We start from the raw sequence: 23939 nt of genomic DNA, 5'->3' as shown, positions 1-23939 counted from the left end.
AAACAAATTACAGAATCGAACTTCATTTTGAGATCATTACGATATAATTTTTGCAAGGCTTGGTATTCAAATTTAAAATCATTTTATTCGCGTCTCTTGACTATTTTATTAACAGAAGTTTTTGAAAAATTCCATTTACTGGCCACAGTTCTCGATGTTTTTTCTGGGTTCGATTGAATTTGGGTCAGAACATTGATATCGTTAATAGACTTGTTTTTTCTTACATACACACAATTAAATTTGGATGAGGGTCAAAATCACCTAAAATCAACTTTGAATGACATTGTATGATATATCGTTGAATTCAGCGTTAAGAGTTATTTTGAAAGATGTCATAAAATATGCAGGTCCGTATTGAAAAAAATGAGGTTGAGGGTTGCCCAGAGAGTACGAAACGTTGGATACGAAATCTGATTACGCCAAATTGAGGATAATTTACTGTCGAATAAAAAATTCCTTTATCATTTTTTGATAATATTTGAAATAAAGTGGGAAAAAAAGAAAAATCAAAATGACATAATTTACTTTTCTTATGATATCTCGAAAACCGGCCCTGATAATCTCGATTTGTTTGAACTGCTTGATAATGCTTCTATGCATGCAACTTTTTCTCCATTTGACCGACCTTCTAACTCTTATGGTTTAAAAGTTACCCATTTTCCCATTGAAAAAGTGGCCACCCTGTATACATCCCATATATGTGACATTTACCTCCTATAAATACGTTTTATTTTAATATAGGCTGATTTTTTCCTGTTTCTATAAACATATTTGATGTTGAGAAAAAAATTTTTTTTTGTTACCTCTACTATTTTTTTTTGTTGATTAGTTTTATAATTCTGGTTTTTTTTTCGATTGAGTTATATATATTATACAGGGTGTCCCGGGAAGAATGCGACAAACGAATACCGTGAATTAAGGACATCATAGAGGACTCGTATCAAGAGGTTTCAATCGCTTGAGTGCTTTCGTTTGGGATATACAGGGTGATGTTCATCTTATGGGTGAAATTTCACAGATCAATAACTCTTTAACTATTCAACCGAATCGTTTCTAATTTTGAAGTTTTTTCACTCTTTTCTATCGCCTTCCTTCAATATTTCTGAAATCGAGTAAATCAGATCCGGACTAGGAAAATTTTAGACTTTTCCTATTTTCCTGAAACCCTGTACGTGAATATTATGTTTTTTTTTTCGTTATCGTAACTACAAAGAATTAATTGATGATACAAACTCTAAATCTCAGCTTGGCACGGTCATACAGGCTGATCAATAAACATTCACTTACGAGTGAAATTTTTTTTATTTCAAAAACTCTTCAACTAATCCACCGAATAGTTTCAATTTTTAAAGTTTTGTCACCCTTTACTATCGCCTTCGTTCACAATTTCAGAAATCGAATAAATCAGATCCGGACTAGGAAAATTTTTGACTTTTTCTATTTTCGTGAATATCTCTGTAGGATAAAATCAAGATTTTTTCTCGTTTTCGTAATCACAAAGATTTAATTCATAATAAAAATTCTCAATCTGTCATTGGCACCGTCATACAGGGTGATCAATAAAAATTCCCTCATGAAATTTTTCTTATAGTTGGAAAATTTTAGAGTGCTGTTTTTCATGTGTTAAAATTTTTATACGAGTCAAAGACTCAACCTGTTATTAGTTAAAATTAATGATTAAATAAAAAATAAACTTCTTTTATAATCACTTTAATAAAAAACAATATTTCAACAGCAGTTATTTTGGCTGAATATCGATGTTAGATAAACAAGTTGAAAAATCATTAAAAAAATAGAAAAAATCAAAATTCGATTGATTGATATCACAGTTTTTTACGTTAAATATTTAAATTATATTTCGATAAAAGAGGAGTGCAACCCTTTCAACTAAAACTTCTCACAGAATACAATGAGTAAATTTCAAATGAGTCAAATGACGCAGAATTACATTGTAGCTAATAAATAAAATGGGTATGAATGAACATTTCAAGAAAATATTGTTGAAATCAATAGCAATTTGAGTAATGCCTGCCACTCACGAGGCGTTATTTCGAGCGTTTGGAGGCAGGCGTCGAAGAGATTCCAGTCGGGCAGTCAAGTTCATTCTCTGATTTACAGTCGTGCGGCCGTGTCCCGAGCTGTCTGACTGTAAAATTATCCGAACGCTCGACTATGGGAGCCTCGTGAGTGGCCGACTTAAGAATTAGTGTAAGAATACTGGTAGTTATGAATTTCCTGCTGCTTCCGAATCTTAAGATATATTAAATCCAAACAAGTCGAAGCATCTTCATAAGGGTTATGGCCAGAATCAGATGTTTGGATATTCTTTTCGAAATTTGTCCACATCAAATGTTTCAAAGAATACTTGAAAGGAAAACCACGTTGATGAGGAAAACTTAGGGAAGTATCTACAATTTTGGAATGCAGGATTTTGAGAACTCGCAAGTCATTATGCAAACTATGTCCTACTAAGAATGTGTCTTCGGTGAACAATATCAAAATGTCCTTTTGTACGTTTGAAAATGACTTGGCTGTTGAACTGTGAATATCACTCTCAGTTACTCCGGAATATCGTGTATTGTAATCGACTACTTCATTATCAGGTTTGACAAAATGATCGTACACAATCGATCCGGTACCTGAAAGAATGACAACACGACTCAGTTCTAGTTCTTTAACTGTATAGCACATCTCACAGTCCAAAGCATAAACATTTTGTTTCTTCCCTAGCCCAGAGGATTTTGTTTTCACAAAGCCTTCTAAAGGCTCCAATCGAACCAGGCGACTGGTTACAGCAACTGAAACTGTGGATCAATAGTTTACCCCAATGGAAGTAGCAAGGATCTTTGCTAAAATTTCATCATTGGTGATGAAAAATCCAGATTTACATCTTACACAGATTCTTTCATTAGCATTGATTTCTTTCGAGTATTGTGATGAGTCTTTATATGAATTACATTTTTTCTCTTCCGAATACACCACGAGAAAGTTTGAGAAGCATTGCTTAAAAATTCGTACATTGTTGGTTGCTTCATTTAAAACCATTGATGAAAAGATGTCCTGGTGGGATAATGAAATCAACCAACAATGTATAAAGTTGATCCTCTGTGAAACGATTTCCATAAGGGCCCGAGAATGTTTCCGTTGAATTGAAGTTCTTTCTCGAACCTGGTTCTTCTGTAAAAAAAAAAATATTATCAAACACTACAATTATAAGGTAATGGTGAAAAAATAACATCAAAATTTTTTGGATTGATTACATGTTCCCAAATGGTTACGTCATTTTTTTTTAAATTCAATTTCTAGGTTCAGAATTCAATGCTTGATCATACATACTTCTGATCAAGCGTGTTACAAAATTCGGTAAGTGCTGAGATAACATCAGATATCATCACGAAAAAATATAAACATGATCGTATTTTAAAAGAATTACTTAAAACATGAATTCTATCGTTCACTACTCTTTTAACCACAGTATGCCATTCTAATTCAAAGAAAAAATTGAATTAATTACATTGAATTATTCATATTTTCTAGGCAATATAGACATTCCTCTAGTACGTTTGAAAATACAGATTTCGAAGTCTAAAGGACAAAAGTCAATAATCTGAGTACTTCCCTGAATATATTAAAATTACATGAATCCTTTCAATGGGTTGTATGAATTGAATAAACTCACAAAATTTGAAAAAATCCAAGTTAGGGATATCAGAAATTTCGAACAATTTTTATTAATCACCCTGTATCTCGGAAACTAAAAGTCTTAGGATACACAACAAGCTACTCTTCTAAATGGCCTGGATGACGTGCATTTACCACCAGGCTGAGGCCAAGCATTCATGCACCCTGTATATTTATATTGGGATTTCATATTTTCAATTTGAATTTGAGCTATTCTACTACGTTGTATACCTAGTATGAGAAATGGCGATTGATATTATTATTTGAAATCAATATGATTTGTATAGGTATATAAGTTAAACAAAAAAATTAAATATTTATTAGGAAGTACAAACAAGAAATACCTGTATTCATAGAATTTGATACCTATATATCGGGTGTCCCAAACTCGATGGCCTATTAGACGTTTCTGGAAAACTAATCATAATTTTGAGCTGAAAATTTGCATATTGGGGTTTGAGACAATGATCTTTCTCCCTAAAATATTTTCAGATCTATATAACTTCCGGTTATACCGGAAACAGACAACTACTTCCTTATTTCAAATGGCACACCCAGTATATTATTGCATCTTTAGATAGCTTTTTTGATGGCAATTTTGTCAATATGCCATACCTTGGGTAAAAATTCAACGGTTCATGAGTTATTGGGATTCTTATGAAAAAAAAAGGTGGCGATGAGGACTCACATTTTTTTGAATATTCCAGCAGAAAAAGCCTTTTTCGGAAAAAATTTGTTTTTTTGTCGTTTACGCAAATACGTAGTATTATAAGACTGTTTTCGGCTTGGACCAAAAATGTACACGGTGTTTATAAGAGGATCATGAACTTGGACAACTCAAATTCATCAAAACTCAAGATTTTCAAATTAGAACCTATATTTTTTATTATTTCAGTCGATTCTACGTACAAAAATAGTGAGGGTTAATTCAGCAAACCCTATACCTGAAATGAATACTTCAAGAGTTATCGGGGAAGAACTTCAAATGAGGAAAAACCGCTATTTATAACTGTGGGAAAAACTGTCTGTTACTTCCGTAAAACACAGAAAGAAAATAAAATTCGATGTTTCCATAACTAAATTTGACATATCAAGAATTGTAATGAATTATTCGTAATTGAAAATTGTATTGGTTTATGGAATACTCAACAATACCAACGAAAAATTAATTAAAATTCATGAAATGTAAAATTTAGTTATCCAAACATCGAATTTTATTTTCTTTCTGTGTTTTACGGAAGTAACAGACAGTTATTCCCACAGTTATAAATAGCGGTTTTTCCTCATTTGAAGTAACCCTCACTATTTCTGTTCGTAGCATCGAATGAAATAATAAAAAATATAGGTTCTAATTCGAAAATCTTGATGTTTGTTGAATTTGAGTTGTCCAAGTTCATGATCCTCTTATAAAAACCCTGTACATTTTTGGTCCAAGCCGAAAACAGTCTTATAATACTACGTATTTGCGTAAACGAAACAAAACAAATTTTTTTCGAAAAAGGCCTTTTCTGTTGGAATATTCAAAAAAATGTGAGTCCTCATCGCCACCTTTTTTTTTCATAAGAATCCCAATAACTCATGAACCGTTGAATTTTTATCCAAGGTATGGCATATTGCCGAAATTGCCATCAAAAAAGCTATCTAATGATGCAATAATATACTGGGTGTGCCATTTGAAATAAGGAAGTAGTAGTGTGTTTCCGGTATAACCGGAAGTTGTAGAGATCTGAAAATATTTTAGGGAGAAAGATCATTGTCTCAAACCCCAATATGCAAATTTTCAGCTCAAAATTATGATTAGTTTTCCAGAAACGTCTAATAGGCCATCGAGTTTAGGACACCCGATATATATTTCTGTAAATCAATAGTTCTTTCTGTAATTTTCCATTAAGGACCTCTACTTACCATAACTAAATGTCGACAGGTATTGTCCGTTAGTGGAATAGTGTGCATAAAGCACTTCGCCTCTGTGATTCCTTTTTGGTGCTACCAGTGAAGGATGTGGATAATATTGCATCGGAGGTACATTCTGGGTTTGTTCTATCACATCTGAAATTAAATGAACGCTTTATTTTTAAATTGCCATTACAATACTGCAATAATCCACTTCCACAATAAAACTTCAATTTAAATTAAAATTATGCTATCATGTTGTGATATTTTCAATTATGGTTATTGCCCCGATCTTCCCAGTAAGTAAAAATTGAAATTCTTAAATCTGCAAGTTATTTTGTGGTTCAGATGGGTATCAGTTTTGCTAACAAGACCAAATCCTCGATGATGGAAAAATGAAAAAGAAGTTCGGAATAAGTTGATTAATTTTTCGTTCAGAGTCTTTCAATAATACTATTCACACGCAGTTTCAAATCTTTTCACTATTTTGAGTTCGATTTTCAATTTTTTTTTTTTTAGAGATTGTATTTCTTTTGGGAAAATATAATTTTTATATCTTCACGATAGATTGGTGGTGTAGGATCAGAGAAACAGGAAAATGATACTCTGTTAGTTCGCCGAAGTTTCGGAAAAATTTATTTCCATCCTCAGGGCTCTACAAAATTTACGGAAAACATCATTTGTAACATTGATGAAGGTGTTTACAAAAATAAAGGAAAGATGAGCATTACTAAAAGTTATTGACTAGAAAATATCACAGGAAAGATGGTCTGGTATAATTTATATATACAAAGAAACTTTATATAATTCAAAACATTTTTAATTTGAAATGAGAATAAAAATAAAAAGTAATATACACACATATAGGTACAAACAAAGTACTTACAAGCTAGAAAAATGTATCTTCCCAAAATCATATCATTAAAATTCAAATCAACTCTCCAATATTTCACGTATAAAAAAATCATAATAAATTAAAAAGCGAGAACAAACAATGCGACCGATGCATAGACAGTACGCCGACAGACGGAGGTGAAATCAAAGAAACAGCGGATTCGAAACAAATTAGGGTAAAAAACTTAAATGTATGTATGTGATGCGCTGAAGTTATGAAGTCGATAGGGGCTAGAAATCTTTATTTTATTTTAATGCATTTCGTAGTTGGATATTTGTTTTTAATAAGGAATAATAAAATCGGCTAAGTTGTTGGATGTCAGCTCTAGAGTTTACTGAGTCATGGATACTTATTTGTATATATACATATCGGATATATGGATACTTATTTGTAACATTTCAATAATTAGCCGAGTATGCTCAATTATTCTGTTTGATGAAGTATTTTCTCTGGATATGAATTTTGAGAATTAGATATTCATTCAACATATATGTTGATCCAATTCGGATGTAGAATCTGATAATATATTATTATTTATATTAGAACTCTTTATTGCTAAATTCATATGTAAGAATCTTATATTCAATTTTTATATTTTTTCATTGATAAAATCCCAATTCTATTAATATTTCTTTGGATGAATACCAGTTACTACTATTAAATGACTCATTTTAATTCAATTACATCTATCATTTTCAATATATGTCATTTGCAGTAATTTTAATATTAATTAAACGATTTGTCCATAGTAAATTACAAAACCTTGTTTTAATTATTCCTGAATAGTAGGTTAATACTTACTTAGAATAAACTTTCTTCCTTTCTTTCTTCTTTCAAGTGATCATTCAAACTTTCATTCGTAACTTCACAAATGATTAAATATTCAATTACTCATCACCAGTGAATACTAATGAATAGTAACGAATACCATAATTATCCAACTACTCACTGAATGGAAAACAATTCACTGAATAATCAGTGAATACTGGACTATTCACTAATTATTCATGAATAAAAGTAGTCATTGATTATTCAACTATTCATTGAATACTCGATTATTCACAGAATATTAGACTATTCAGTGAATATTCAGTTCCTGATCAACACTGTGACTACTTAATAAAACACATATGCTACATCTCCGTTTTCAATGAAAATAAAGTAAATTATTCTCATTTGGTACTGTCCATATTTACAATATGTAGGTACTACAAACATATGTTACATCTTCCTTTTCAATTAAAATAAATAAAATTTTCTGACGATATATTTACAATATTTTTCCTTGAATAGGTTTCCTGACTTTTCCACCATATCAAGTTGAATAAATTATTCTACGTAAATTTCCTATCCTTTGAATACTTGAAGATCAAGAATTACAATTATTTTGAACATAATTTTCTTCTTCCTCATTGTCAGATCTATATTTGAAACTACATATTTAGAAAATAAGGTTTGAGATGATACCTGTTTCTCCTAACAACTGAATCTATATTTTCTATTTTTGCTAAGTTAGACCTCAAATTTATTTTCTTGATGACAAATCCCTCAACCCATTATTATCTAACTTTACATAAATTCTCTTATTTTCTTTCAGAGTTCTTAAACTTTTCGACTTTCTGTCATGATAAGATTTTTGTTCATTTTGTTTTTTCATTAGATGTTTCATCTGTTGCAATAATTTTTTTTCAATATAACAATTCATTCCTCATTGGTATTTTTGTTCATGTTTTTTTTTTATTGAAAAATAATTCACTAGGAGAAAGTATTTATTGGAGTATTTCTATAATCTAATTAAGCTTATTCTAATTATGTGTCGGGTTCTTTGTTTGTCTTTATTATATTTTCACCAGCTCTATCTACCACACCATTAGAGCGTGGATAATTCGGACTAGAAGTTATATAATATTATTAAATTGCCAATTCTGAAATTCAAAACTCGAAACTTGTGTTCCATTAACTGACATGAATATTTGTGGTATGCCTTATCTACTAAATATACATTTAAAATTCTTAATTACAATGTCCGAAGTTATACAATTCAATATACAATTACAAGGGAGTTAACCCATTCAGTTTGCTCGAATTCTCTAGCTATAATATTTTGTTTTTCTAAATTATCCAGTTAATTTTTTAATCACACCAATAACCTTAGAGGAAAACGTCTCGCTGCATGTATACAATGTTTAAGTATGCCAGAGTATGACATAGAAATATCCGGAATGGCCGTCATCAAGCCTGCAAAAAAAGTTAAATACCTCGGCATAATTCTGGACAACCACTTAAGATGGGATCAAGATCAACAAGTATTAGATCTTGTGAAAAAGCTACGATGCATTCTGTACAGGTTCAAGAGAGTGATTAGTATATTGAACAATGAACAAAAAATAATTTTGTACGAAAATTTGGTAGAGTCTCTAAAACGCATCTGCGTTCTCTTGAGGTAATTAAAAGACGTTTTTCAAGATGTATTCTGCAGAGGAGATACGACTATCCTTGCAACCTGCTATACTCGGACACTGAAATATTTGACCCAAGACAACTATCCTTCATAAGTATTGCTACAGTTCAATATAAGCTCAAAAATGAATTAATCACCTACAGTCGCAACTATAAGACCCGCCACAAAGAAAGTATTGTAATAGCAGTCATGCACAAGTCGGTCGGCCAAAGGAACCATAATTATTTGGGTCCTGAACCTTTTAGCAGTCTACCAGAAGCACTAAAATGTGAGCTTAACCCTAGAAAATTCAAAACTAAACTCAAACTTTATGTTTGACATGCTTACCGTTCTGAAATACACGAGAAAATCAAGAACTAAAAGTGAAAAAATTTGTTTTCACTTATAAACTGAAACAGTTGTCAGGCAGCTCACGACATATTTCATCCTAAATCACACTCATTCATCGGGTACTTGTTTGAGTCATTTTGTATTTTGTCGTCTTTTATCTGCTTCGGCATATGTATTTTTAATGCTGTTTATATTTCTATATTTTGTAATTTTATATGTTCGTATTTAGTCTTGAGTTTTGTGTGTTTACTTTCGGAAGTTTGTTCATGTATATCTTATTTGGTTTTTTTATCTTTGATCTCACTATATGCTAAGTTGAATATATTCTTACACTCAAGGAGACGTAGTCTGCTTCGTAAGTATGCTCATTTATTCACCATCCACCATTCCAAGAATGTAGTTAATTTTAGATGTAAGCTTCAATTGAATAAATGTTATTATTATTATTCAATATTTTCATCTATCTTCATTTCATATTTGCCTGGCAAATAACCTATTCCACCGACAACATCTTGAAAGTCATTGATATATCCTGTGATGTCACTCATTTCCGCCACAATTCTCGCAATATCCATGTCTTCTATAGAGTTCTTTCCAATGATTGGGCGACAATAATTTTCTTTAGCTATAAAAAAATTCGCCTTGTTGTATCTAATTGAAGAATAAAGTCGTTTAAAAAAAAAAATGGGTGGAATTGTCAAATCACATCAAAAATGTGAAGACAAGTAGAGAAATCTCAAAAAAACCTATGATTAAGTCCTTACTAATAAAAATGAAACCGGTAATCAATCGGTACGCTGGAAATATTTCGAAGATTTTCAGGATATATTTTCGTGTTCCTCATTTTAAACCAGTGGCTTCAGTGAGTAGCACTGGTTTGGTAAACAATTCTGAAAAAGCTACTAAAAAGGAGAGTGATGCACTTAGCAGAACAAAAAAGTTTGTCTCTAATGAATGCATTAATTATAAGTTTTGGTATTTATTTATTCAATCTGTAGCGAAGGTTAATGAATATTTAATAAACTGTACACAACATCAACAAAGAGAATACTGCCAGAAAAATATTGTAACCTGACAGAGAAGGTACAAGTACCTGTTCAGATATTTCCTCGAATGTTTCATCAACAGTTACGGAGAATATTTTGATTATTAATGAAAATCTTTTGAATTGTTCGAAAATTGTTAGTGATAATTTCAGTGGTGCTTTGAGTTTTGGCAATAATTGTTCCAATTGTACATCCAATATCACTATATATATCACAATAAATACCTATATATACACTGTGCAAAAGAATTAACGCACATTATGGAAATCTCAAATTTTTTTTACAACCGAAGGTGTTCTCAATGATAATTATTTTTATCAGAATTATGCATGCATATGTTATCCACTTTCAACGTTTTTCTTCAATACAGATGTTTTTTCTGTTGATGTTTTTTTTTTTTTTAAAAGGATGAGATTATCAGATTTTGAATGTATTAGCTCCATTCTGAAATCAGTTGTTCTCGATCAATTCCAGTGATCAATAGTTTTTCTTTCGTTTGATTTTCTACACTCGATCGCTATGCAACGCGAAACACGCAATTTGGCCCAAGAGGAATGTGCCCATGCGGTAGTTTTGCGAGAAGAAGAGTGGACATACACAAGAATTGCAGAAAGGTTTGGAGTTTCCCATACAAGTGTGTCCAGAATGTGGCAGCGATTCAGCGATTGTGTTTGACATTTCTGTTTTGATTGTGGCGACGTTATACCTGTTATTATTTAATCCAACAAATAATTTATGAAATATTGCTTAATTGCTGTTTTCTCGAACACTTGATATTCTTGAGGTTAGTTTCAGGAGATGTCCTTGTCATTGTTTGTAAAATCTCCTTTTGTTTTTTAGCCCTGAAGAAGGAGGAAATCGCCTCCGAAACGTTGGCAAAAGTAAACTCGTGAGAATAAAATAAAGCATTGTCCACATTCCTGAAAAGTTTTTATATTATATTTACAAATATTGTTATGTCCTAAAGAATCAATAAATATTATTATTATTATCATCAAAGTATGTTATGCTACTGCAATAGTGTCCTGTCAAACAAGGAGCGACGAATATTGGAATCAAAACAAATGCATCAGTTACACGGTGATTTCCGTTCCTCTAACCTCTTATTAATGTTCTGTAAGGTTTGTATCGATGAAACTTCAGAGTCCATAGCGTCTCCAATTTATGGAACAGTCTATAGTTGGTTTATTCTGTATCAAATTGAACATTCGGTTACCTTAGAAACGCACGTAGAAACGATACTAACAAGCTTTACTGTAAATGTCATTTTATCTGAAATATTTATCATAGACAAAATATTATTAATTTATACGAATTAAGTAACAAGAATGTATTCCGAAGAAAAAACTTGTAACACTGGCGGAAGTTTGAATAAGTATGGCCAGAAGGCAATACCCCGTACGCCATGGATGCCTGTGGCAGGTCTAGAATTGGAGAATGAACCATCCAAGTTCGTCAAAAGGGTTCGGGCAGGGCTCAAATATCCACCTTTATTCGCTGATAAGTCATGGACTAGAAGCGTACCTGAAAAAGATACACAACAGTATTTTAAACCCATGGAGACTATAGGTATGTAGTTATTTGGATCATTTTCATTATGTTTGTTTGACGGATATATTCAATGTGCAATCAAACAAGTTTTCAGTGATCTGAGCAGACCATATGAGCGATATACAGGGTGTTTCCTGATTGAATGTCAATATTTGTGGGGGTGTATTTTGGGCCCATTTTAAGGAAAAAACTTTATGTGGACATATGTTCTAAACGTCCTACCTTTTGAGATACAGGGTGGTTAAGTTTTTCAAAAATAAAAAAAAATGTTTTTTTTAAGCGAAAACCGTGCATCGGATTGAAAAAAGTCAGATGATCAACTCTGGTTAGAAATTATTGGGAATTTCAAAAATAATTTTTATTTCAGGAAAAAACTGTGGCTTACCATCAATGTCTGCCAAAATAGTCAGGTCAAATTACATAACAACGCCACTGCTGGAAATTAAAAAAAACTGATACATTAATAAATGCCGCTTGATTCATAGTACATGTATGACAAATTTCATTCAAATATCTGAAGTGGTATTGTAGATATAAATAATAAATTATTTATTTTTGAAAACTTTACCACCCTGCACCTAAAAAGGTATAAGACGTTTAGGACATATGTTCATATGAAGTTTTTTTTTAATGTGCCCAAAAATCACCCTCACAAATATTGACATTCAATTAGAAATCACCCTGTATATTGATGAAACTTTTTCAGCTGAAAATATGCAGTCAATTCGATCTCAGACTATGTTTTTATTTCATTTAATCAAAATGAATGTTTCTAAATAATTGGATGGGTAATCTGGCTGAATCTACAAGTGATCTTGAGAGATCATCGAATTCGTAGTTAGGTTGCCAGTTCAGTTCATAAAGTCAATCAGGTATTTGAAGGATGTCAGAATTAAAACAGAAATTCAATTTCCAGCCAACGACCAATGGTTATAACAAACTGGCAGGCTGACCTGATAATAATGACCACCTTATGGTGCAGTAGACAAATACAAAAAAAAGTGGGGCTGCTGGAAAAAATTCCGAACTTAATGAAACTTCTGCAGGATTTTCGGGGGTGTTGTGGGATGACTCTGTCAAGTTATCCAACATGAGGACCCTGTGCTAACTTGAGGAGGGTAGAAGAACCCTAAAATTTTCGGACTTTTTTTCAGTAAGGTGATAACATGTCACGATAACATTGAAATATCTGCTCTCCACATAAACATAGGCGCTCAGTCAAAGCTACCTCCCCTCTCCACCTCCCTATGTTTCAATATGTCGATATTGATGAGTTAATACTATAATTACCATGAAACGGCTGGTAATTGATAGTTAGAGGGTCAAAACCTTATTTTTCTGCCAATTTTTGACATTTTGAGAAAATTCTTCTAATTTTGATCTGCTGCATCTCGGTTGATATAAGGTTTAGAAAAAAGTTTCCGGAAACAAAACTATAGGGAATTCAATTATCTACAACTCTGAAAATGAAAATTTTGGTCGAAAACTGGTTAAGTTAAAAGTTATAAGCAAAAAACCGAAAAAGGTCCGAAAATGTTGGGGTTCCGCCCTCCTCAAGTTAGCGTAGAGTCTTTGTGTTGGATAACTTGACAAAGTCATCCCACAACACCCCCGAGCAACCTGTGGAAGTTTCATCAAGTTCGGAATTTTTTCCAGCAGACCCTACTTTTTTTGCTTTGTCTACTGGACTATTATTTTGATCGACTGTAAATTGAAAATTTGGTTAGTTATTTCCTCTCGAGTGATAATTGTTGGGATGTATCAGAGAATAGTATTATGAAGTCTTTTGAACGTCAGCTGCCGTTGGAGGGGAAAATGAGCATTGGCAGCCCCCCACGCACGAAGAACAAAAAATTCAATCATTTCCTCCCAACTGAAAATTTGTCAAATTGTAGCTAACCCAATATCTCGACGAAAAGAAACAATCAGCTGGCTATAGCATAGTGTATAATACGTCAGCTGGTGCCTCAAACATGAAAGAAAAAATTTATATTCTCAATGACAGATCTGACAGCGACGCTGATAATGAATCAGAGAGTGGAAGTGAAAAGGGTCTAAGAGCAAGTGGTCGGCAGACCAAACATGTTTTTGGAAAGCCTAAAATTTCCTCAGTGAGTCTGTTGTACCTACCGACCATGATATCGGTTTAGCTTCTAGCTAAGCGCGGTTGCGGTGGCCTCAGCTACCATCAGGCTCTACAGGTGTGAAAATTTCACTAAAAAGGTATTTTAGGGAAACTGCCGATTTAATATCTCTAGATACACTCTTATAGGTATTCAAAAACGAAACGACAGGCGATTATCGCGGTGGTAAAGAGGTGGCAGAAATTTAAAAAAAAAAAAAATTTTTTCAAAAGTATTTAAGGAAACTTGAAATTCATATATATTATTCTTTGAAGTTTCAGAAGTATAAACTTCTGAAGGTAGACCGGAAAGTCGGTTCCTTCGACCTGACAGACAGTAAAATCTTTCTCTCTCCCCCGCGGGTATAAAAATTCAAGATGGTCCAGTTCTGTTCCATAGATCCTCTCATATATGTAGATATATTTTTCGTGTGTTGTTTATTTTCGAGATTTAAAATGTTAATAACTGTCAATAAGTCAACTAGGTTCATCTTTTTCGGGAATGGTATATAACACCAATTGTTATTGTTTTTTCAGAGCCAAGGCTTAATGTCATCAAATTGATTTCCTTCACCCTTAACCTAAACCAATTAATTAACGAATATCATATTGAAGGTCATTAAAATAAATATTGTCAATTAAAACTGAATATTTTAACATCAATATGATTTTTTTTTCAGGAGCGGCTATTAACCCACAATTACAGGACATGAGGATTCAAGATTTGAAAAGGAGACATAAGAAGCTTCAAGAAAATCCTTTGGGACCTGATGGTAATTATTCCATTCATTCTTCATTTATTTTGGGGTCGAACTCTCTCAAATGGTATTTCAAAGATATCATTCAATGCGCTGCTGTTGCCAATGGCACAGTACCGAACAGTTAGTATTCGATAATTGCGTTCTTCCATATAGACAAGATGAATTCCAGAAAAAATGACAAAATTTTAAGATTGGGTCAAATTGGCTATACAGGATTTTGACTTTTACATATATTTCAACCGAAGATTCCTGTCAAAGGGAAACAAAAATTTCGTGATAGATAATGAAATAGTTTCAATAGAGCCAAAAAATGAGGTGTAATCAGATATTCCATATACATATTCAATTTGCATTTTTTACCTAATGCCGGTATAGAAATAAACCAGTAGTACCCATGATATCTCGGTTGTCTGAGCAGCAAAACATTTCGTAATGGTGTAATAAATTAGTTTTTAATTAGTAATCAGTTTTTCCATTTTCATATTCGATTTGCATTTTTCACGTATCTACCTACTGCCGGAATGGGAAGAATGTGGTAGTAGAACTCATGAGATCTCGCTAATCTGGGGAGCAAAAAATTTCATAATAGGGTGATAAATTAGCCTGAATTGAGCCTAAAATTATTCAGAGGAATTCATTTAGTATTGGACTCTGCTAGCTCAACCGTGAATCTAACAGAACCCATAGTTTAAAAAAATAAGTAAATTCAGAAATTTGGTAATGGGTTCTGCTAGCTTAACGTTGAGCTAGCAGAACCCGCGATGTCTTCGACAATTTTGGAGCAAAACATTCTGAATGAGGTAATAAATTAGCATAAAATGAGACTAAAATTATGGCCTAAAAAAACTACAATTGGAAAGAGGTCCTCCTAGCTTAGGGCTGCCATACGTCCCGGTACGCCGGGACATGTTCAACATAACATTATCGAGCAGGTGCAGACGTCTTCTCTGTATTTGATATTTAACGAGAGTTGTTTCATAGATCGATTGTTTTTTTTTCGGCAGAATTTTTGAAAATTGGGGCTATTACAGTCAACCGCAGGAGTTTGCCATATCGTTGCAATTTACCAGCTAGTTTTCCGGGAAAAATCGTGAGAAAATCTATAGAAACTGAAAACAATAACAACGGAACGGAGTACATCTGTGATGAGATAAGGAGTGAATCAGTTTCATTAAGGTATTCCACACACTGCAGCGTTTGTATCGAATACGTTTATCGGTATAAAAGGTATAGCATTCTTCTGAAAAATGAACGAATTGGAGGCAAAAGTTCAGAAAATCCATGATGACATCCTGAGTAACCGAAGGGAAATTAGAAATTGTATCGAGGCAAGTGAAGCTCGAATTCTGCTGAAATTTGAAGAGATGAGAAAGCGGTTACTGTTGTTGGAAAGAGAGAACTGTGAACTCAGAGAGGAAGTTGAGGGCCTTAAGAGAAAGCAAAATAAGAAGAATATTTTGATTTTTGGGCTGAATAAAAAGGAGGATGAAATAACACCACAAAGCGTGTGTGATGACCTGAGTGTGTTGATTGGTGTTCAGTTAAAGGAAAGTGATATCGGAGACGTATACCCACTGGGAAGGGCAGTAGGTTGTCCAATAAAGGTTGAGCTCAATTCATATCTCAAAAAAAGGGAAGTCCTAAACAATTGCCATAAGCTGCGCGGAAAAAAAATTGCAATAGCGCACGACCTGACTGCTGTCCAAAGAAGGGAAAATAATATACTGAGAAAACATCTCTTGAGGATCAAGCAGGAAGGAAATCACACAAAGTGCGTCATTAGGGGAAACAAACTTTTAGTGGATGGAACTCTGTATGGAATTGAAGAACTCGAGGTAGAAGAAACCCCTAAAGACAAGCCAAACAGTGCACCCTCAACCCCGTTACCAGCGTATAGGCTGTCAAGGGCAGATCCAGTGTTGTCTGATCAGCAAGAGGACAGTGGAACCCCAAATATTTCACCAGTAAATATTAAGATCGATCGAGCAGAAAAGCCGGCACAGTTGGATATTATCAGAAAGCCGAGAACCCGATCAGACCACAAGAACTAGAATATAGGGGTGAGAACTAGTTATTTCATTAATTTTTGTTTTTTTGTTTTTCTGATTGGTTCGTAGGAAGCAGAGCTAAGGTTTTTTTTTTTTTTTTGTCACTTTTTGGGAATATTTTTGTTGTTTTTTGGGGAAAAATTGGCAAAGATCAAGTTTTAAATGCTGGAATTGGTGAGAGACTGCAATTATGAACCGGTAAACACGATCGAGTTGTGCAACATAATGGAGTTGAATAAGATCATGAATGAAAAGCGGATGAATCAAAACTTTCTGAAAGTATTTCACCAAAATATACGAAGCATTGCTAAAAATTTTGATGAAATCATGATATTCCTAGATCAACTGGACACCCAGTTTGATGTGATTGTGCTAACAGAAACATTCCAGGGAATGGATTACCGTGAAAGGTTTAGCATACAGGGATATCGAATGTTGTATAATGAAGGTGATTTCAATAGGAATGACGGGGTAATCGTTTATTTGAAGGAGGACATTTATTGCAAACACGCCCTAGTCCAGATTGCCGAGAGTCGGGCCGTACAGGCAGAAATCAAGTTTGGGAATAAATCAACTATGGTGACGGCGCTATATAGATCTCCATCATCGAGAGAAGATGAATTTGTTGTACATCTTGAACATTACTTGAAACAAGTAAACAATATTAGTTCCGATTATCACGTTATTATTGGCGATATGAATATAGATACTAATAAGGAAAATGAACTGGTTTCGTGTTATCTGAACACAATGAGCGAGCATGGCTATTTCTCTATGGTCAACGAAAATACTAGAGAACAGGGCGAGTCAAGATCATGCATCGACCATATATTTTTGAGAATGAAAAATTTACACAGACATGATGAATGTTTTTCTGGAGTCTTCGATACGAGCATAACTGATCATAAGAGTACTATGTTGGGAATTCCTTGTAAAAATACTGAAGAGAGGACACATCGGGGTGGCACTAGAACTTGCATAAAATATGAATCGGTGAGAGAGAGCCTCAGAATGCATGATTGGTCATTTTACTATAGTTTAGATACTGCTGATAAACAGGCCTACTATCTGACTGAGACACTCAGTCGTGTGATCACACAGAGCACGATAACTATGAAAATTCGGAAGAGCGAGAATAAAAGGAAGAAATGGATAACAGCAGGACTGGTTAAATCGATAAGTAAGAAAAACGCACTACATAGGGAGTACAAAGAAGATCCACAGAACAACTGGAAGAAACAAAGATACCTGGATTATAGATCGCTCATAAATAAACTAATAAAAATTGCCAAGCGGGACTTCTATCAAGATGAAATAAAGAATAGTCGAAACAGCTCGAAACAACTATGGGAAACTGTAAAGGGTATGAACACGCCGGAGAGGAGATTGCCTATGAAAGATGTTTTGTGTGAAGATGGTACAAGAATAAAGGATGATATACTCAAAGCTGACTTGTTCAATAGGTTCTTTGCGAATATTGGCCGACAGTATGCAGAGAAAATAAAAAAACCACCAACTGAAATTCCAGAAAAAATTCGCAGCGGGAACTCATTTTTTTTGACACCGGTGGATGACGAGGAAATAATCATTATAATAAATTCCCTGAAGAGTAAGAAATCCGTAGGCATAGATGGTATACAAGCAGAAGACCTGAAAGAAGTAGCACGGGAGATTGCTCCGCTGTTGACATTCTTGGTGAATGGTATATTTCAAACGGGCCAGTGTCCACAAGTATTCAAGAAGTCGATTGTTACTCCTATATTTAAAAGTGGTAATCAGGAAATGATCGAAAATTACAGGCCGATTTCACTCGTGACAAATATGTCAAAAATTTTTGAGAAGGCGCTTAAAACCAGGCTTGTATCATACGTGGAGAAGCACGACTTGATTTCGAGAAATCAGTTTGGGTTCAGAAGCGGGATGTCAACGAATGATGCGATAGCTGCCCTCACGGGTGAAATATACGGCCATGTAGACCAGAGCCGACCGGCAGTGTGTGTGTTCCTGGATCTGGCAAGGGCCTTCGACACTGTGGACCATAAACAATTGCTGGAGACCTTGCATGATTATGGAATACGTGGAAATGCCCATCAACTCTTCGAAAGCTACTTGAAAGGCAGGACACAAGTTGTGAAAATCAATGGTTCTTACAGCTCAGAAGCTGAGGTGGTGTATGGTATTCCGCAAGGCACGGTGATCGGACCCTTGTTATTTCTCATTTATATGGATGGTGTGCTGAGAATGCATTTCAAAGGTTCAATGTTTGGTTTCGCCGACGATACGGCCATACTATTCAGTGCAGACAGCTGGGCTGATCTGAAACTCATTGTCGAACATGAGATTGGCAAAATAAAAGACTGGTTTGATCACAGATTGCTAACAATCAACTTCAACAAAACCCATTTCATACCATTTTCAAGCTACGAAAACCAGTTACCAGAGTACAACAGGCTGACAATTAATAACCATGGTGTCACTATGGAAATAACAAGAACAGATAACATAAAGTATCTGGGTGTCACCATAGACAGCCACTTAAGATGGGACGTTCACATTTGCCAGGTGTCGAAGACTTTGAGATATATGTTGTACAAATTCAGGTACCTGAGATCAATTCTGGATATAACACATCTCAAAATTGTGTATTACGCACTTGTACAATCCCGTCTACAATATGGTATACTGAGTTGGGGTGGTATACTGGATACACACCTGACGAAGATGGAAGTGCTACAGAGAAGAATCCTAAAGATTATGTATAACAGGAAATATGATTATTCGTCGGACCTTGTTTTCGGAGAAAGTCAAGTTCTTGACATTCGGCAATTATACGTGCATGATATAATAGTTAATGTTTATAAAAACAGGCATAGTCTGCGAAAAATCGATCACGAGTATGAAACTAGACATAAAGTAGCAGGTGATGTTCAGGTCAAAAAAACTAGAAAAGCTATTGGACAGCGCAATTACACGTACCTTGGAAATAGAATATTCAATTACTTACCTGAAGCGTACCGAACATATATAAGTACAATAAATAGTGAAGCCTTAATCAGAAAGATTTTCAGGAGATATCTACTCACTATAGGCAGAGAAGTAGTTCATGGATTGATTTCGAATAACTGATTTTCCATTTGCTCGATGCTGATATAAATCTGTTTAAAACTCTCACATGTTTTCAGTGTACGGAGATAATTCATGTAGTGCATATGAATTGGGAGTACCCCACACACAGCTGCGGTTTTAGTGGGGTTGATTATATTTGTTTGCACGTTTGTAACGTCATATTAATTTTGTGAAAAATGTACATCTTTTATTGCAAATAAACTTATTATTATTATTATTATTATGTCCCGGTTTGGACCATTAAGTCCCCGTGTCCCGGTTAGTTATTCACTTGTCCCGGTCAGTAATTTGACCGTTATGAGATTTATATTTCCTTATATAGAGTAGGTGATACAAAATTTGTTTTCATGGAATCTCAACGGATTCCAGTAATCATAAATCTGAAATGCTGTTTTCGTTGCTCAAACATTATTTTTCAGAAACCGAAGAATTGAAAATAAAATTATTAAAATTGGACACATGGCCAAATAAATCGTCTTATACAATCACTTTATTATTTATGGAATCTTTAGAGGACCTTAATATTTCCATATAAAATATTTTCGCTGTCAGTGCGGATAACACAAATAAAATTACTTCGAAGTAAAATAAAGGCGATTTTTTTTGATTAGAAGAGATTTTTTCAACAAAACTATCGGTTGTCCAGTACATAGACTCCACAATGCTGCTTCCACTTCCGCCGATATGATGTCAATTTCTGTGCAGTCTATTGGTCTTCAAATTTTCAAATATTTTTGGATATTTTCTGTAAGGGTCGAACGATGAAATGTTTTCGATGGCTTTCACTAGTTCTAGCTATTGAACGCTTACTGTGTGTCATTGAAAAAAAATTTCTCAGCTGAAAATAGGTCCTTAAAAGCTGTAACCGATTTTTTTTTACTCTTTATTAGAACTTTAGACTTTATTTCTACACAGTCAAGCATTTCTGATTGACAAACCGATTGAAAGTATTGAAAAATCATTAATTACTGTAATTAAAGTAAAAATTAATTGAGAGGATAGATACTAAGAAAGAGTTGAATGGAAGATTACTAAATAAATATTTTGGAAACCAAACAAGACAAGTCTATAACAAACTAAAGCTCGATTAACACAATGTAATGAGTTAAATTTGACAATGAAGTCAGAGTTTTTTCACAACACCCGATATCTCGAATATAATGGACTCGGCCAATGACAAAATTCGATAAATTTGTATGACTGTTTTTGAATGCTGTTCCTTAATGAAATCTAGTAGAAGAAACTGTTGCATATTGAATGGGAAAGCTTTCACGCTTGAAGATTCCGTTTATGAAAAATTTAAGTACCTATTTGAATTCTTTCATTTTCGCAGAAATTACAGATGGATGGAAAGCTAAAAACATACACGATAAATAGTTGTAATTTCCCAATAAAACAAGAGAACATGAAATAAAGACAAATCTCATCGAAATGTGCCAATATATTCTCGCAATTGTGGAACACAATGTTCATGTGGAACGGGTGTTTTTTTTCTATGAGATCTTCACAGTGGTTTGAGAACGAAATGCATCAAGCACAGTAAGCACAGCGGAGATAATAATTCAAGTTATTCATAATTATAAAATGAGATACGTAGAATTTTATTATTATGTCAGAAAAAAATTACTTGAAAAGGCCAAAACTTTTTGAATATATAAATGGGCTAGAAAAATGGCACCGAGGATCAAGCCAAAAAAAAAGGATACCATATCTACTTGTTTATCGTTGCGACTTTATGTTGTTTTTATTGCGAGTTGATATTATTTTTGTTCTTTATAAATTATATCAGTGGATATGTCCGAATAAATCTTATTTTAACGTGCAAAAAAGTCAATAATCCTAGAAACCCTGGAAAAAATTAATGAATACCTCTCAGATGAGGTTTTGGTTTTTGTCCCGGTCGATGTTCCATCATTTATGGCAGCCCTATCCTAGCTTAACGGGGGTGCATCGATGTTAGGTTTTCGAAAAATGATCTTCAAAAAAAAATAAATATAAACCAGGCTATCGCAATTCACCTTTGATTCTTTACGTCTATTCCGAGATAGGAAAATCAAGTAAAGAATAGGGAAAGAATGTCCCATGAATCATTGAATAGAAAATCAAATGGTTTTTGATTCAACATCAAACAATGTGATATTAGAGAAATTGTTTCGAGTCCCTAAAATATAATTGTTGTAATTGTAATTGTTGTAACTAGTGAGAGAAATAATCTTTATATTTCTCACTAATCTATACAACAATTATATTTTACATATATTGTTATTATTTTATAAATTAGGAGAAATTTAGAAGTCTTTGTTGTCTCCAACATAGACCTCTAAATTTATCCTAATACCTAACTATCCATACAACAATGTAATAGGTACCCATCTCAATTTATTGAACAAATTCATCGTTTTCAATTAAATTTAATACTTTCTTATTATTTTAGGAAAATTACAATATCCACCAAAAAAACTGAAGTTTGAACAAGAGGAAGGACAAAAGAAAATAGATGCAAAAAAACAGAAAGATATGAAGTTGGTTGATATCGAGGAACTGCTATCTGGAAGATATTGGAAGAAAAGAAAAGAGAAGCAGAAAATTAAAGAAAAGCAGAAATCTTTACGGCTTAAGATGCGTGCTCTTGAAAACACGGAATTCTTCCCTAACGAATCAGTGTGAGTTCATATTTGTTTGATGAGAAACGTAAAATAATTTGTTCCAGTCTTCTTTTCTTCAATCTCTATCAAATTTTCTTAAGCATGACATTGTTACTTGAGTTATATTTCGTCTATTTCGATTCATCCTATAGTCAGAAAGAAATGATGAGTTTGAGGAGAAATAGCCTAGTGAGTGGAGTACCCACTAAGTTTTGGGGGGGATAAAAGTTAAAAACAAAAACAAAATAAAATTTTTTATTCGTTTCCAATGTCCTTTGAATTTACTGACACTTCCTGAGATGGATTGTTGAAGAGTCATCTATTGTATTTAAACGCGAAAAACTTGAAAATTTGCCTTTCCTTTTTTTGAAGAAGTTTTACAAAGATGTTTGCTTACTCATAATATGTATATGTGATGAGTTTGGGATCATGCAACATACTGTGAAAGTTAAGCACGAAATATAACGAAAAAATTTCCCTTCAGTCACCTCAAACTAATTACTAGTCTCCCTTATCACCTCCCCTTACCCTTGAGTACGCCAATGAGCCTAGTTCTAGCTTCTACAGAAAGTTCAGACTACTGAATAGCCTCCATGAAATGAAGTACCGCAAATAGGGTTTTTGTAAATGTTTATAGTACAAACTTTCGAAGCTCTTAGAAAAGTCGAACCACATTCTGGGATTCTGGGATTTGCTGATGACACTGCAGTTTTTTATAAGGCAAATACTTGGGAAGAGCTCAAGACCGTTGTGGAGTCGGGTATGCCACTGTTGAAGAATTGGCTTGAACATCACCTATTAACCGTTAACCTGAGGAAGACATCCTACCTGCCATTCAGTTGTCATAAATCTACGACTCCTACATTCGACTCCATTGAGGTTCATACGATGGAGGAACGGCATACTATACTACCTGAGAAAAAAGTTAAATATTTGGGTGTTATGATGGATTCTAACCTGAAATGGAGTGAACATATAAAATTTGTTTGTAAAAAATTGAGGACGATTCTTTATGTGTTCAAATATCTGAAGAGCATACTTTCATTCCGTCAGGCGAAGGTCCTGTATCCCTGGTCGAGTGCCATTTGAGATATGCTGTTTCTGTTTGGGGTGGAGCATTGAAGACACACATTCGTCCACTTGTAGTTTTGCAGAGAATATTTCTAAGGATTATGCTTTCCCGGGATTTGCTGTACCCGTTTGATGGCTTGTACTTGGAGGCGAGTGTTTTCGATGTCCGGCAACTTTACTACTTCAATGTCACCATGAAGTACCACTGTGGCGAAAAATTCTCATTCTTGCCCTCTCACTCTTATGGAACTCGGAGAAGACTATTCGCCCTGCCGAGAGTGCAGAAGAGTGTTGGACAGCACTCATTCA

At 33.8% G+C, this 23939-nt stretch overlaps 2 protein-coding genes across 3 annotated transcripts in view; one reads left to right on the top strand and one right to left on the bottom strand.

Annotated features, from left to right (window-relative positions):
• Positions 1-2686: 2686 nt before the first annotated feature.
• On the bottom strand, positions 2687-7993 carry LOC123682098. Of its 2 annotated transcripts, none has more exons than XR_006747775.1 (3): positions 7271-7993; positions 5587-5730; positions 2687-3177 (listed from the first exon to the last, which is right to left on the bottom strand). XR_006747775.1 is itself a non-coding variant. In XM_045620506.1 (3 exons), the coding sequence occupies exons 1-3, from the start codon at positions 6489-6491 to the stop codon at positions 3032-3034; spliced, it is 321 nt and encodes a 106-aa protein (XP_045476462.1). In that variant the 5' UTR covers positions 6492-6535; the 3' UTR covers positions 2687-3031. The 2 variants fall into 2 exon arrangements, 1 of the variants encoding a protein (XP_045476462.1); XM_045620506.1 differs by lacking the exon at positions 7271-7993 and adding an exon at positions 6461-6535.
• A 3546-nt stretch (positions 7994-11539) lies between these two features.
• The window catches only part of LOC123681653 (dynein axonemal heavy chain 3), a 134611-nt gene continuing 122211 nt past the window's right edge, over positions 11540-23939 (top strand). The window contains exons 1-3 of the mRNA XM_045619881.1: positions 11540-11875; positions 14660-14752; positions 22349-22577. Coding sequence (XP_045475837.1) covers positions 11635-11875; positions 14660-14752; positions 22349-22577 — 563 coding nt within the window. The 5' untranslated portion in view covers positions 11540-11634. The remainder of the gene's footprint in view (positions 11876-14659; positions 14753-22348; positions 22578-23939) is intronic.

Source organism: Harmonia axyridis, chromosome 6, assembly GCF_914767665.1.
Source record: "Harmonia axyridis chromosome 6, icHarAxyr1.1, whole genome shotgun sequence".
NCBI lineage: Eukaryota > Metazoa > Arthropoda > Insecta > Coleoptera > Coccinellidae > Harmonia > Harmonia axyridis.
Note: the sequence above shows the minus strand (reverse complement) of the source record. Positions and strands in the feature narration are given on the sequence as shown.

Excerpts from the sequence above, each read along its gene's own strand:
- LOC123682098 (XM_045620506.1), bottom strand. The coding sequence starts at position 6,491 with ATGATTTTGGGAAGATACATTTTTCTAGCTT. Across the intron at positions 5,731-6,460 it reads AAGATACATTTTTCTAGCTT|ATGTGATAGAACAAACCCAG; the intron begins GTAAGTACTTTG and ends ATTTAATTTCAG. Across the intron at positions 3,178-5,586 it reads CCTGTCGACATTTAGTTATG|AAGAACCAGGTTCGAGAAAG; the intron begins GTAAGTAGAGGT and ends TTTTTTTTACAG.